At 42.7% G+C, this 16,000-nt stretch overlaps 2 protein-coding genes across 3 annotated transcripts in view; both read left to right on the forward strand.

Moving 5' to 3' along the window:
- Positions 1-16,000, forward strand: part of LOC121838636 (NLR family CARD domain-containing protein 3-like) — a 733,752-nt gene that overhangs the window by 100,314 nt on the left and 617,438 nt on the right. The gene's annotated exons all lie outside the window — the stretch shown is intronic.
- Positions 1-16,000, forward strand: part of LOC112217142 (rap1 GTPase-activating protein 2-like) — a 77,052-nt gene that overhangs the window by 47,658 nt on the left and 13,394 nt on the right. Inside the window, exons 4-13 of one of the 2 annotated variants that reach the window (XM_042300015.1) lie at positions 533-568; positions 1,009-1,059; positions 1,503-1,535; positions 1,705-1,944; positions 5,587-5,690; positions 6,403-6,481; positions 6,676-6,729; positions 6,811-6,894; positions 7,008-7,108; positions 8,451-8,580. In XM_042300015.1, coding sequence (XP_042155949.1) covers positions 533-568; positions 1,009-1,059; positions 1,503-1,535; positions 1,705-1,944; positions 5,587-5,690; positions 6,403-6,481; positions 6,676-6,729; positions 6,811-6,894; positions 7,008-7,108; positions 8,451-8,580 — 912 coding nt within the window. The remainder of the gene's footprint in view (positions 1-532; positions 569-1,008; positions 1,060-1,502; positions 1,536-1,704; positions 1,945-5,586; positions 5,691-6,402; positions 6,482-6,675; positions 6,730-6,810; positions 6,895-7,007; positions 7,109-8,450; positions 8,581-16,000) is intronic. The other variant, XM_042300016.1, reaches the window with a different exon arrangement.

Here is a 16,000-nt window from a genome sequence, read left to right on the forward strand (position 1 = left end):
TCGTTATTTTAATACATTTTAGAATATTCTATGAGGGGTATTGACATATTAAATAAAGAAGGAGATGCTATGCTAGCCTCATGAATATGCATAGATCATCTCGAATTTCAACAGGGACAACTCCGATACAAAGTGTTTTTTCTCAAAGTTGCCGGGATGTCACTTGCATCACATTTATATCAGTACACTCGTAACAACCTAAGCATTACCAAACTTCTACTCGATCAAATAAGCCTCATGTATCAAAATAATAATACATTTTTATCTTGACTAAATTCAACACTCTCTCATTGATCCTCATACAAAAAACTCCCCACTTGGCAGTATGCCAAGATATTTTCACTTGGACAGATTTTGGACTGAGTAAAACTTCTTGCTCTGCCTCTTCCTCTCTGCTGCAGTTCACTCAGGACCAGGAAGTGATGTGAGAAGAAGCGATGTCAGAGAAATGGCCCAAAAAATGACTTTAAAAAGAGTGAGAAAGAATCTCACCTCTCTCTCTCTCTCTCTCTCTCTCTCTCTCTCTCTCCAGTCTGCCCATTTCTTCGACATGATGGAGAAGATGGAGGTAAGCATGGAACTCCTGCCGTCTGTGTCTGTCTGATTAATAACCCAGAATCCTCCAGGTGACAACAGAACTGATAATAATGTCATAGGTCAAAGGTTACCATGAGGTCATCAGGGGGTTCACGACCTTTGACACTCCCCATAATGCATTGTTAGTCATTATATATAGCAACAAGGTTTTAAGAACCACTCACTCTACACTCTTACTACTATGCTTGTAATATTCTGTTATTTGTGCTTTCTAACGCCGACAACCCTTATTCTCATAAATCACAACTCCAAACATCTCACCCTCATAAATATCCAACATCCTTTCCCTAAACCTCCTAACCCCTTGCTTCCAAATCACACCATACCGACCTACCCAACCCCCCAACCCTCTGCCCCTGACCTCTAACATCTACCCCATACATTGCACGTATAACCCCTAACTCCCCTAAGCAGGTACCAGAGGTAGCAGAAAAAACAGTGGCTGGTCCTCAGAGACTGAAGGTGTGGACAGCCTGCCTACCTGTCTGTCTGTCTGTTTGTCTGTCTGTCCTCATATCCATCCTTTCACTGAATATACTGTATATAGTGGAAATTGACTGAATGACTTTCATACCTTTTTATTTACAAACTCATATTCTCTGTTGTCATTCATTCATTTAGGTCCTTATCCCATTCACCAATTATTTGAAAAGTCAAGTAAAGTTTATTGGAGCTTTTAGTTCAGACAGTAATGCATGTGAGTTTGCTTGTCTTTGTGGTATAAAAACATAAAGCACTAATTTATTCATACTACATTGTTACAAGAGAAAGACAAAAAACACCTCATGGTCATATTTATTTTATGTCGAGCTCATCTTGTCCTCTGCTTTTCAAATCTTTGTACAGACTACTGTGTGTGTGTGTGTTGTATGTACAGCCGAAACTGATTCCACTCTCTCTTACAGGATGACTACATCCCATACCCCAGGATAGAGGAGGTACGTCAGCAAACTGATAACATGCACACACACACACACACACACACACACACACACACACACACACACACACACACACACACACACACACACACACACACACACACACACACACACACACACACACACACAAATGATGGTTCTTACTCTGTTATTTGTCTCTGCCCAGGTGCTGGAGAGGGGTGGGCCGTACCCCCAGGTGATCCTGCCAGAGTTTGGGGGATACTGGATTGAGGACCCTGACGCCCTCGTCCCCACACCTCCTTCTCGGTACCCCAGCCTGTGTGACAGGGGGGACGATGGAGGGGGAGGAGAAGGGGAAGAGGGGGACGCTGCCCTAGTGGGTTATGGGTACCGGCTGGAGAGTAACGACGCAGCACGCGCCTACAGGAAGCACTTCCTGGGCAAGGTCAGTGCCATGGGAACACATCACTTTTTTCTCTGACATGTAACTTGTCAATAATTGAAATACTGTGCTGCCTAATGTGCCTCCCAAAATGCACCATATTCCCAATATGCATTCAGAGTGTATTCACACCACTTTACTTTTTCAATATTTTGTTGTGTTACAAAGTGGGATTAAAATGTATTTAATTGTCATTTTTTGTCAACGATCTACACAACCAACTCTGTAATGTTGGCGGCAGGTAGCCTAGTGGTTAGAGTGTTGGGCCAGTAACTAAAAGGTTGCTGGATCAAATCCCTGATCTAATGAGGTAAAAATCTGTCAATTTGCCCTGAATTTGTTCTTAACTGACTTGCCTAGGTAAAAAAAAGGTTGCACATGTTAAAATGGAATAAAAATTCTAACATTTGTTAAGAAATATATATATATATATATATATATATATATATATGTAGATGAATTTTGATTAGATATTTATTCAACCCCCTGAGTCAATAGAATTACCTTTGGCAGCGATAACAGCTGTGAGTTTTTCTGGGTAAGTCTCTAAGAGCTTTCCACACTTGGATTGTGCAACATTTGGCCTTTATTGTTTTAAACATTCTGCATGCTCTGTCAAATTGGTTGTTGCCAAATTATTTTTAAAATTCTTCAAGCTCTGTCAAATTGGTTGTTGATAATTGCTAGACAACCATTTTCAAGGCTTGCCATAGATTTTCAAGCAGATTTAAATCAAAGCTCTAACTCGGCCACTCACTCTCTTCTTGATAAGCAAATCCAGTGTAGATTTTCCCTTGTGTTTTAGGTTACTGTCCTCCCGAAAGGTAAATTCATCTCCCAGAGTTTGATGGAAAGCAGACTGAACCAGGTTTTCCTCTAGGGTTTTGACTGTGCTTAGCTCAATTCCGTTTTTTTTTTAATCCAGAAAAACTCCAACGGTCCTTAACGATTACAAGCATACCCATAACATCATGCAGCCACCACTATGCTGAAAGTATGGAGAGTGGTACTCAGTAATGTGTTGACCTAGATTTGCCCCAAGCACAGCACTTTGTATTCAGGACAAAAAGTGCATTGCTTTGCCACATTTTTTGGCAGTATTACTTTAGTGCCTTGTTGCAAACAGGATGCATGTTTTTATTAATTTTTTATTTTGTACAGGCTTCCTTCTTTTCACTCTGTCAATTAGGTTATCATTGTGGAGTAACTGCAATGGTGTTGATCCAACCTCAGTTTTCTTCTATCACATCCATTAAACTCTGTAACTGTTTTAAAGTCCCCATTGGCCTCGTGGTGAAATCCCTGAGCAGTTTCCTTCCTTTCTGACAACTGAGTTAGGAAGGACGCCTGTATCTTTGGAGTGACTAGATGTACTGATACACCATCCAAAGTGTAATTAATAACTACAAAAGGCTTAAAGGGATATTCAATGTCTGCATTTTCTTATTTTTATCCATCTACCAGTAGGTGCCCTTTTTTGTGAGGCATTGGAAAACCTCCCTGGTCTTTGTGGTTGAAGCTGTGTTTGATATTCACTGCTTGACTGAAAGACCTTGGACCCCTACAAATCAGCCGGGCTAGACAATCTGGACTCTTTCTTTCTAAAAAGATCTGCTGAAATTGTTGCAACCCCTATTACTAGCCTGTTTAACCTCTTTTTCGTGTCGTCTGAGATTCCCAAAGATTGGAAAGGGGGGGACACTCTTGACCCAAACTGCTGCAGACCTATTTCTATCCTACCCTGCTTTTCTAAGGTCTTCGAAAGCCAAGTCAACAAACAGATTACCGACCATTTCGAATCCCACCGCACCTTCTCCGCTATGCAATCTGGTTGGTCATGGGTGCACCTCAGCCACGCTCAAGGTCCTAAACGATATCATAACCGCCATCGATAAGAAACAATACTGTGCAGCCGTATTCATTGACCTGGCCATTGACTTTGTCAATCACCACATCCTCATCGGCAGACTCGATAGTCTTGGTTTCTCAAATGATTGCCTCGCCTGGTTCACCAACTACTTCTCTGATAGAGTTCAGTGTGTCAAATCGGAGGGCCTGTTGTCCGGGCCTCTGGCAGTCTTTATGGGGGTGCCACAATGTTCAATTCTCGGGCCGACTCTCTTCTCTGTATAATTCAATGATGTCGCTCTTGCTGCTGGTGAGTCTCTGATCCACCTCTATGCAGATGACACCATTCTGTATTCTTCTGGCCCTTCTTTGGACACTGTGTTAGCAACCCTCCAGACGAGCTTCAATGCCATACAACTCTCCTTCCGTGGCCTCCAACTGCTCTTAAATACAAGTAAAACTAAATGCATGCTCTTCATCCGAACGCTGCCTGCACCTGCCCGCCCGTCCAGCATCACTACTCTGGATGGTTCTGACTTAGAATATGTGGACAGCTACAAATACCTAGGTGTCTGGTTAGACTGTAAACTCTCCTTCCAGACTCACATCAAACACCTCCAATCCAAAGTTAAATCTAGAATTGGCTTCCTATTTCGCAAACAAAGCATCCTTCACTCATGCTGCCAAACAATACCCTCGTAAAACTGACAATCCTACCGATCCTACCGATCGAGGTATATCTCTCTGGTCATCCCCAAAACCAATTCTTCCTTTGGCCGCCTCTCCTTCCAGTTCTCTGCTGACAATGACTGGAACGAACTACAAAAAATCTCTGAAACTGGAAACACTTATCTCCCTCACTAGTTTTAAGCACCAGCTGTCAGAGCAGCTCACAGATTACTGCACCATAGCCCATGTATAATTTATCCCAAACAACTACCTCTTCCCTATTTATATATTTTGCTCCTTTGCACCCCATTATTTCTATTTCTACTTTGCACATTCTTCCACTGCCTTTCTACCATTCCAGTGTTTTACTTGCTATATTGTATTTACTTTGCCACCATGGCCTTTTTTTCCCTTTACCTCCCTTATCTCACCTCATTTGCTCACATCGTATATAGACCTATTTTTCTACTGTATTATTGACTGTATGTTTGTTTTACTCCATGTGTAACTCTGTGTTGTATGTGTCGAACTGCTTTGCTTTATCTTGGCCAGGTTGCAATTGTAAATGAGAACTTGTTCTCAACTTGCCTACCTGGTTAAATAAAGGTGAAATAAATAAATAAATGTTTGGGGTACAGAGATGAGACAGTCATTTAAAATCATGTTATTAAACACTATTATGGCACACGGAGTGAGTCCATGCAACTAATTATCTGACTTGTTCAGCACATTTGTACTCCTGAATTTATGTAGGCTTGCCATAACAAAAAACATTGAATACTTATTGACTCAAGACTATTATGAAAAACATAATTCCACATCGGTGTTATAGGGTACTGTGGATAGGCCAGTGACAAAAAAAATGTAAATTTAATCCATTTTAAAAAGTCTAGGGGTATGAATAGTCTCTGAAGGGACTATAGTGACTATTTTTGACCAGAGCCCTATGGGTCTTATACTTTCTGTTAATGCATCACATTCTGACCGTTCTCTCTAACTCTGTAGAGTATAAACACTTACACTGTCCTATTCTTTTAGTGTTACGTACTGTTCACGTTGTCCTATATTTTTTTGTGCTCGTCTGTCTGTCCCCTATAAATGTTGTCCTATTCCCTCTCTATGTGATAGGACCACCTGAATTTTTACTGCACGGCCAGTTGTCATGGCAACCTCATTCTGTCTGTGAAACATGAGGAAGTGAAGAGTCAGGAGTATCTGCATGTCATCCTCAGGTAAGTAAAACAACACACCTTAACACACCTGAACACACCTTAACACAACGGATCATTACACTCCGTTTGTGACAGCTCACACTTAACATGAGTAAGAAAAACTTGCACAATTTCAAATCATAATGTATTTGTCACATGCACAACAGGTGTAGTAGACCTTGCAGTGAAATGCTTACTTACAAGCCCTAACCAACAATGCAGTTTTAAGAAAAATAAGAGTTAATTAAGAAAAATATTTACTAAATAAACTAAAGTTTCAAATGTTATGTACCGGTACTGAGTCAATGTACAGGTTAGTCGAGGTAATTGAGGTAATATGTACATGTAGGCAGGGGTAAAGTGACTACACATAGATAATAAACAACGAGTAGCAGCAGCGTTAAAAAAAAGTCTGGGTGAGCATTGTATTAGCTGTTCAGCAGTCTTATGGCTTGGGCTAGAAGCTGTTAAGCCTTTTGTCTCCAGTACCACTTGCCGTGCGGTAGCAGAGAGAACAGTCTATTACTAAGGTGGCTGGAGTCTTTGGCAATTTTTAGGGAATTCCTCTGACAGCGCCGGTATAGAGGTCCTGGATGGCAGGGAGCTTGGCCCCAGTGATGTACTGGGCCGTACGCACTACCCTCTGTAGCGCCTTGCGGACGGAGGCCGAGCAGTTGCCATACAATGCATCTCTCTCTCTCTCTGTCTCTCTCTCTCTCTCTCTCTCTCTCAGGTCTAGGATGAAAACAATGTATGATAGGATCTCTCTAGCAGAACTTCCTGAGCTGCCTAGTGTCCCTCAACTAGCCAAGGTAACCAAACCACTACATAGTTACTACAGAAACCACAGGGGACCACCATATTTCTGGAGGATTTGGCAAACTATGAATATTGTTGAATTATCTTGGTTCATTGAGATAAGATCTAGCTATGTACAGTGTATGTACATATCTTCCTAACTAAATGTTGTGTGTTTCGGTGTGTTCATAACTTGTTGTGTGTTCAGCTGCTGTGTGAGGATGCTGTTGGTCTCAGATTCACTCCAGTTCTGTATCCCAAGGTAAGCTCACGGAAATACATGCAGTATATCACACCATGACCAACAACACTGCTCTAAGTGATTACTCTGCATATTTACCAGGCCTCCCAACTTATAGTGAGCTATGATGAACATGAGGTGAACACCACCTTCAAGTTTGGGGTCATTTACCAGAGGTTTGGACAGGTGAGTTTTACTCTGTGTGTGTGCTGGAGTTTAGCTATCCTGTTTAGGTTTTAATAACAAACCAAAAAAATACATCTAACACTATTCTCTCTTTCTCAATATCTGTCTGTCAGGTTTCGGAGGAAGAGTTGTTTAGAAACAGTGAGGAGACACCAGCCTTCACTGAGTTCCTCAGTTTACTGGGAGAGACTGTAGACCTACAGGACTTTAAAGGGTAAGAGGGGGGGGTAAAGAGAGATAGGGACAGACAGAGAGAGAGAGGGAGTGGGCGGAGTAAAGACAGACAGAGAGAGAGAGGGACTGGGCGGGGTAAAGAGAGAGAGGGGGGTAAAGAGAGATAGGGACAGACAGAGAGAGAGAGGGACTGGGCGGGGTAAAGAGAGAGAGGGGGGGGGGAGTAGCCATCACCTATAGAGAGATGAACCCGAAGAAGAGTCCCCTAAGCAAGCTGGTCCTGGGGCACTGTTCACAAACACAAACAGACCCCACAGAGACCCAGGACAGCAACACAATTAGACCCACCCAAATCATGAGAAAACAAAAAGATAATTACTTGACACATTGGAAAGAATTAACAAAAAAAAACAACGCAACCTAGAATGCTATTTGGCCCTAAACAGCATAATACCTGACCACTGTGACTGACCCAAAGTTAAGGAAATGTCATCGTAGGCAGACCTGGCTCTCAAGAGAAGACAGGCTATGTGCACACTGCCCACAAAATGAGGTGTAAACTGAGCTGCACTTCCTAACCTCCTCCAAAATGTATAACAATATTAGAGACACATATTTCCCTCAGATTACACAGATCCACAAAGAATTCAAAAACAAACCCACTTTTGATAAACTCCCATATCTACTAGGTGAAATAGCACAGTGTGCCATCACAGCAGCAAGATTTGTGACCTATTGCCACAAGAAAAAGGCAACCAGTGAAGAACAAACACCATTATGTGGTGTTTATTTATTTTCCCTTTTGTACTTTAGTTATTTACACAGCATTACAAATCAAAGTGTATTTGTCACGTGCGCCGAATACAACAGGTATTTCACCTTACAGTGAAATACTTACTTACAGGCCCTAACAAACAGTGCAATTTTTAAGTACAACACTGTATATAGACATAATATGACATTTCTTATGTCTTTATTCTTTTGGAACTTCTCTGAGTGTAATGTTTACTGTTCATTTTTATTGTTTATTTCACTTTTGTTTATTATCTACTTCACTTGCTTTGGTATTGCTAACATATGTTTCCCATTCCAATAAAGCCCTAGAATTGAAACTGAATTGAGAGGGGGGGGTGAAGAGAGACACAGAGAGTGAGAGAAAGAGAGAGAGACACAGAGAGAGACAGGGGGGTAAAGACAGAGAGAGAGAGAGATAATTAGAAGAGGGAGTGAGGGAGAATAAGTGGTAGAGGGAGGAAGAAAGAGAAAGAAAGAGAGAATGGGAGTTGACGGTGAGAGGTAAAGTAGTTAAGAGAAGTTAAGAAGTTAAGAATAACACAGGCTCTAATCCTAACCCCCTGTTCGTTCTCTCCCTGTCCCTGTAGGTTCCGTGGTGGTCTGGATGTGTGTCATGGTCAGACAGGCTCACAGTCGGTCTACACAGACTACAGAGAACAGGAGATCATGTTCCATATCTCTACCAAGCTGCCCTACACAGAGGGAGACAGGCAACAGGTACACACACACACCTAAAATCCTACACGTAACGGCACACACCTTTCTGAAAACGTATGGTTACTTTCATAACCCCGGTTCTCTGATAATATGATTGAGATGTATTACATGTGGGGGGTTCGCTAGAACCACCTACTCTCTCTGTAGAAAAGGCAGGCCCTTTCAACCTGATAGGCAGCCCTGCCAATCACCCTTAACACCCCTGTTCCTTCAACCAATCAGGGCACTTGGATATGCTGCAGGACTCCACCTCCCCTCACCTCTAGTTAGTGCATGTTTTGCCATGGCAAGAGCAGCAAATAGTTGTGTTGCTGACTTTCGCATGTTGTTCATAACTGAAATGTTGTGTGTACATTGACATGTCAGTGTTGGAAATTGTGTATATTGTGTTGTGCAATGCCTGTCTTGGGGAGGACTAGGCCTAGTTGTCAGGTCTAAGCGTTTGAGCGAAGTTTGTGCATCTGTAACTTTCTCACTCACGATTCATTCAGAACTATTCATAATCATGCTGCATCTCAATTTACCACGTCCGCCAATGGTGGCCTTCCACATCTGTGGTGAAAGGTGACAGAGCTAGAGTGGTGTTTGTCAGAACATGAGACACCCTGGAAATCGGTCTTCTCATCAAAACCTCTGTAGCTTCTGAACGGTTTGACCAACAGTCTAATATGGAACCACTCAATGGAAAGATGAGAATCTCGTCTGAAGGTAGCCCGGTACCAGTTTTTTATTTTATTATGGGAGTGTACACTAAGCATACAAAACATTAAGAACACCTTCCTAATATTGAGTTGCAAGTGCAACACTATTTGGCTGGCAGCCACACAAGTAAATGAGCGTACAAAGAAAAAGCAAGGTATTTTTTTGCAAAAATGATGAATGGCCATCATGTTTCTATTTATCATAGAAATAATGTGGTCAGCTACATTTCCTAATGTTTTGCATGAAGTTAATATAGCATTTTACTGGCTGGCTACACCAAGAAAAGTACAAGGGAAAAGTAGCTACACATCAGTCAGAGCGCTGTCTGCTCATAAATGGCCCGTTTGTAAATTGACATGAGTGAAGAAGTGCAGCTGAAGCCCAAAATGAATCTAATGCCAAGCAGAAATCACAATAAGAAGCATTTAGTTGTGTGTTTATAAAACACAGCAAGTTATTTCTTATGTGTTTTATATCTTTTATCTGTGTGAAAAGCAAAGAGTTCTGCATTAACGTGATCCCTAAGTTTAACTTGCTAGTTACTAAGTGGCTGAATTGATAAGGTGACAGGGCCTCATATTGTGTTAGCTGTGTTTGAGAAGTCAAAGCCCTTTGGATGAGTTACCTGTACAGCTGCCACAGCTATCTTTTTATTTCCTTGCATTTTTTCTCTTCTCAGTTCTCGGCCTGCTCCTCCCCCATCTTCTCTGAGCAGAGCAGGCAGCCAGTTGCTCTAGGAAATCCAGACTCTACATAGACACAGCATGCTCCAGAGACAGTACTGTTTATCCTGAACAAAAATGCGTCAAAATGTTGTTTATTTGCACAATGACATTTGTGTGGCTCCTACCTACAATTGAAGTTGGAAGTTAACATTCACTTAGGTTGGAGACATTAAAACTCATTTTTCAACCACTCCACACATTTCTTGTTAACAAATTATAGTTTTGGCAAGTCGGTTAGGACATCTACTTTGTGCATGACACAAGTAATTTTTCCAACAATTGTTTAAAGTCAGATTATTTCACTAATAATTTATTGTATCACAATTGCAGTGGGTCAGAAGTTTACAAACACTAAGTTGACTGTGCCTTTAAACAGCTTGGAAAATTCCAGAAAATGATGTCATGGCTTTAGACGCTTCTGATAGGGTAATTGACATCAATTGAGTCAATTGGAGGTGTACCTGTGGATGTATTTCAAGGCCTACCTTCAAACTCAGTGCCTCTTTGCTTGACATCATGGGAAAATCAAAATAAATCAGCCAAGACCTCAGAAAAAAATTGTAGACCTCCATAAGTCTGGTTAATCCTTGGGAGCAATTTCCAAATGCCTGACGGTACCATGTTCATCTGTACAAGCAAAAGTATGCTAGTATAAACACCATGGGACCACGCAGCCATCATACCGCTCAGGAGGGAGACGCGTTCTGTCTCCTAGAGATGAACATACTTTGGTGCGAAAAGTGCAAATCAATCCCAGAACAACAGCAAAGTACCTTGTGAAAATGTTGGAGGAAACAGGTACAAACGTATCTATATCCACAGTCAAATGAGTCCTATATCGACATAACCTGAACGGCCACTCAGCAAGGAAGAAGCCACTGCTCCAAAACCGCCATAAAAAAGCCAGACTACGGTTTGCAACTGCACATGGGGACAAAGATCGTACTTTTTGGAGAAATGTCCTCTGGTCTGATGAAACAAAAATAGAACGCCATCCCAACCGTGAAGCACGGGGGTGGCAGCATCATGTTGTGAGGGTGCTTTGCTGAAGGAGGGACTGGTGCACTTCGCAAAATAGATGGCTTCATCAAGCAGGAAAAGTACGTGGATATATTGAAGCAACATCTCAAGACATCAGTCAGGAAGTGAAAGCTTGGTTCCAAATGGGTCTTCCAAATAGACAATGACCCCAAACATACTTCCAAGTTGTGGCAAAATGGTTTAAGGACAACAAAGTCAATGTATTGGAGTGGCCATCACAAAGCCCTGACCTCAATCCTTCAGAAAATGTGTGGGCAGAACTGAAAAAGCGTGTGCGAGCAAGGAAGCCTAAAAACCTGACTCAGTTACACCAGCTTTGTCAGGAGGAATGGGCCAAAATTCAAAGCTTGTGGAAGGCTACCCGAAACATTTGACCCAAGTTAAACAATTTAAAGGCAATTCTACCAAATACTAATTGAGTGTATGTAAACTTCTGACCCACTGGGAATGTGATGAAAGAAATAAAAGCTGAAATAAATCATTCTCTCTCCTATTATTCTGACATTTCACATTCTTAAAATAAAGTGGTGAGCCTAACTGACCTAAAACAGGGAATTTTTACTTGGATTAAATGTCAGGGATTGTGAAAACTGAGTTTAAATGTATGTTTAAATGTATGCTAAGGTGTATGTAAACTTCAACTGGATATATGAATAACTTTATGAGCCTGTCTTTGCGCTCTTTAGAATATTTACCTAGCAGCTTCCATTGAATCTCTCAATTTGTGCTAATTTCAGCATTCTGGTAATAGACGCCCAACGGGATTTTTTGTGGGCTTTTTTGGTGCCCCCTTGTGTTCTAAGACGGTAATACTGTAAATCCCGGGATGAGAGAAGGACAGTATACCGCCCAACTCTAGACTCAAGTGCTTCACACAGTGGTGTCAAGTTGACTTAATGTCCTTTGGGTGGTGGACAATTCGTGATACACACATCAGCATGAAAAACCCAGCAGCGTTGCAATTCTTACTACTAAGTGACATCAAATCAAATTGTATTAGTCACATGTGCCGAATACAACAAGTGTAGACCTTACAGTGAAATGCTTACTTACGAGCCCCTATTCAACAATGAAGTTTTAAAAAATATGGATAAGAATAATAAATAGAAGTAACACGTTTTTAAAGAGCAGCAGTAAAATAACAATAGCGAGACTATATATGGGGGGTACCAGTACAGAGTCAATGTGCAGGGGCAACGGTTAGTTGAGGTAATATGTACATTTAGGTAGAGTTATTAAAGTGACTATGCATATATGATAACAGCAGAGGTGTAAAAGAGGGGGAAGGGAGGCAATGCAAATAGTCTGGGTATCCATTTGATTGGGTGTTCAGGAATCTTAAGGCTTGGGGATAGAAGCTGTTTAGAAGCCTCTTGGACCTAGACTTGGCACTCCAATACCGCTTGAGGTCAGAGGCCGAGCAGTTGCCATACCAGGCAGTGATGCAACAAGTCAGGATGCTCGTGCCCTCTTCATGACTGTCTTGGTGTGCTTGGACCATGTTAGTTTGCTGGTGATGTGGACACCAAGGAACTTGAAGCTCTCAACCTGCTCCACCGCAGCCCTGTTGATGAGAATGGGGGGCGTGCTTGGTCCTCTTTTTCCTGTAGTCCACAATCATCTCCTTTGTCTTGATCACGTTGAGGGAGAGGTTGTTGTCCTGGCACCACAAAGAAAGGTCTCTGACCTCCTCACTATATGCTGTGTCGTTGTTGTCGGTGATCAGGCCTACCACTGTTGTGTCATCGGCAAACTTAATGATAGTGTTGCAGTCATGAGTGAACAAGGAGTACAGGAGGGGACTGAGCACGCACCCCTGAGGGGCCCCTGTGTTGAGGATCAAAGTGGCGGATGTGTTGTTACCTACCCTTACCACCTGGGGGCAGCCTGTCAGGATGTCCAGGATCCAGTTGCAGAGGGAGGTGTTTAGTCCCAGGATCCTTAGCTTATTGATGAGCTTTGAGGGCACTATGGTGTGGAACGCTGAGCTGTAGTCAATGAATAGCATTCTCACATAGGTGTTCCTTTTGTCCAGGTGGGAAAGGGAAGTGTGGAGTGCAGTAGAGATTGCATCATCTGTGGATCTGTTGGGGCGGTATGCAAATTGGAGTGGGTCTAATGTTTCTGGGATGATGGTGTTGAAGTGAGCCATGACCAGCCTTTCAAAGCACTTCATGGCTACAGACATGAGTGCTACGAGTCGGTAGCAATTTAGGCAGGTTACCTTAGTGTTCTTGGGCACAGGCACCATGGTGGTCTGCTTAAAACATGTTGGTATTACAGACTTGGACAGGGACACTTGTCAGTTGGTCAGCGCATGCTCGCAGTACACGTCCTGGTAATCCGTCTGGCCTTGTGAATGTTGACTTGTTTAAAGGTCTTACTCACATCGACTGCGGCGAGAGTGATCACACAGTCTTCCGGAAGAACTCGTGCTCTCATGCATATTTCAGTGTTATTTGCCTCGAAGCGAGCATTGAAATAGTTTAGCTCGTCTGGTTGTCTCGTGTCACTGGCAACTCTTGGCTGTGCTTCCCTTTGTAGTCTGTAATGGTTTGCAAGCCCTGACACATCTGACGAGCATCAGAGCCGGTGTAGTACGATTCAATCTCAGTCCTGTATTGACGTTATTGCCTGTTTGATGGTTCGCCGGAGGGTATAGCGGGGTTTCTTATAAGCTTCTGGGTTCGAGTCCCTCTCCTTGGAAGCGGCAGCTCAAGCCTTTAGCTCAATGCGGATGTTGCCTGTAATCCATGTCTTCTGGTTGGAGTATGTACGTACAGTCACTGTGCGGACAGCATCATCGATGCACTTATTGGTGAAGCCAATGACTGATGTGCGGTACTCCTCAATGCCGTCGGAGGAATCCCGGAACATATTCTAGTCTGTGCTAGTGAAACAGTCCTGTAGCTTAGCATCATCTTAGCTTCATCTGAACACTTTCGTATTGATCTAGTCACTAGTGCTTCCTGCTTAAATGTTTACTTGTAAGCAGGAGGATAGAATTATGGTCAGATTTGCAAAATGGAGGGTATGCATGTGTCTCTGTGTGTGCAGTTGAGGTGGTCCCGAGTTTTTCCCCCCTCTGGTTGTACATTTAACATGCTGATAGAAATGTCCCTGCATTAAAGTCCCCGGCTTCTAGGAACGCCACCTCTGGGTGAGCGTTTTCTACTTTGCTTATGGCGGAATACAGCTCATTCAATGCTGTCTTAGTGCCAGCCTCTGACTGTGGTGGTATGTAAAACAGCTACGAAAAACACAGATGAAAACTCTCTTGGTAGATAGTGTGATCTACGGTTTATCATGAGATACTCTACCTCAGGCGAGCAATAGCTCGACACCTCCTTAGATATCGTGCACGAGCTGTTGTTAACAAAAATACATAGTCCAGCGCCCCTTGTCTTACCAGACACCGCTGGTCTATCCTGCCGGTGCAGCGTATAACCAGCCAGCTGTACAGTCATGGCCAAAAGTTTTGAGAATGACACAAATATTAATTTTCACAAAGTCTGCTGCCTCAGTTTGAATGACGGCAATTTGCTTATACTCCAGAATGTTATGAAGAGTGATCAGATGAAATGCAGTTAATTACAAAGTCCCTCTTTGCCATGCAAATGACCTGAATCCCCAAAAAACATTTCCACTACATTTCAGCCCTGCCACAAAAGGACCAGCTGACATCATGTCAGTGATTATCTCTTTAACACAGGTGTGAGTGTTGACGAGGACAAGGCTGGAGATCACTCTGTCATGCTGATTGAGTTCGAATAACAGATTGGAAGCTTCAAAAAGAGGGTGGTGCTTGGAGTCATTGTTCTTCCTCTTTCAATCATGGTTATCTGCAAGTAAATCATTGCTTTGCACAAAAAGGGGTTCACAGGCAAGGATATTGCTGCCAGTAAGATTGCATCTAAATCAACCATTAATTGGATCATCAAGAACTAGGAGAGCGGTTCAATTGTTGTGAAGAAGGCTTCAGGGCGCCCAAGAAAGTCCAGCAAATCCAGCAAGCGTCTGGACCGTCTTCTAAAGTTGATTCAGCTGCGGGATCGGTGCAGCACCAGTACAGAGCTATTTCAGGATATGGCATAAGGCAGGTGTGAGTGCATCTGCATACACAGTGAGCCGAAGACTTTTGTAGGAAAGCCTGGTGTCAAGAAGGGCAGCAAAGAAGTCACTTCTCTCCAGGAAAAACCTCAGGGACAGACTGATATTCTGCAAAAGGTACAGGGATTTAGACTGCTGAGGACTGGGGTAAAGTCATTTTCTTTGATGAATCCCCTTTCCAATTGAAAATCTTGTCCGGAGAAGACAAGGTGAGCGCTACCATCAGTCCTGTGTCATGCCAACAGTAAAGCATCCTGAGACCATTCATGTGTGGGGTTGCTTCTCAGCCAAGGGAGTGGGCTCACTCACAATTTTGCCTAAGACCACAGCCATGAATAAAGAATGGTACCAACACATCCTCCGGGAGCAACTTCTCCCAACCATCCAGGAACAGTTTGGTGACGAACACTGTCTTTTCCAGCATGATGGAGCACCTTGCCTTAAGGAAAAAGTGATAACTAAGTCGCTCGGGGAACAAAACATCAATATTTTGGGTCCATGGCCAGGAAACTCCCCAGAACTTAATCCCATTGAGAACTTGTGGCCAATCCTCAAGAGGTGGGTGGACAAACAAAAACCCACAAATGATGACAAACTCCAAGCATTGATTATGCAAGAATGGGCTGCCATCAGTCAGGATGTGGCCCAGAAGTTAATTGGCAGCATGCGAGGGTGGATTGCAGCGGTCTTGAAAAGAAGGCTCAACACTGCAAATATTGAGTCTTTGCATCAACTTCATGTAATTGTCAGTAAAAGCCTTTGACACTTATGAAATGCTTGTAATTATACTTCAGTATTCCATAGTAACATCAGACAAAAGTATCTAAAGACACTGAAGCAGC

The sequence above is a fragment of the Oncorhynchus tshawytscha genome, linkage group LG17 (genome assembly GCF_018296145.1).
Source record: "Oncorhynchus tshawytscha isolate Ot180627B linkage group LG17, Otsh_v2.0, whole genome shotgun sequence".
NCBI lineage: Eukaryota > Metazoa > Chordata > Actinopteri > Salmoniformes > Salmonidae > Oncorhynchus > Oncorhynchus tshawytscha.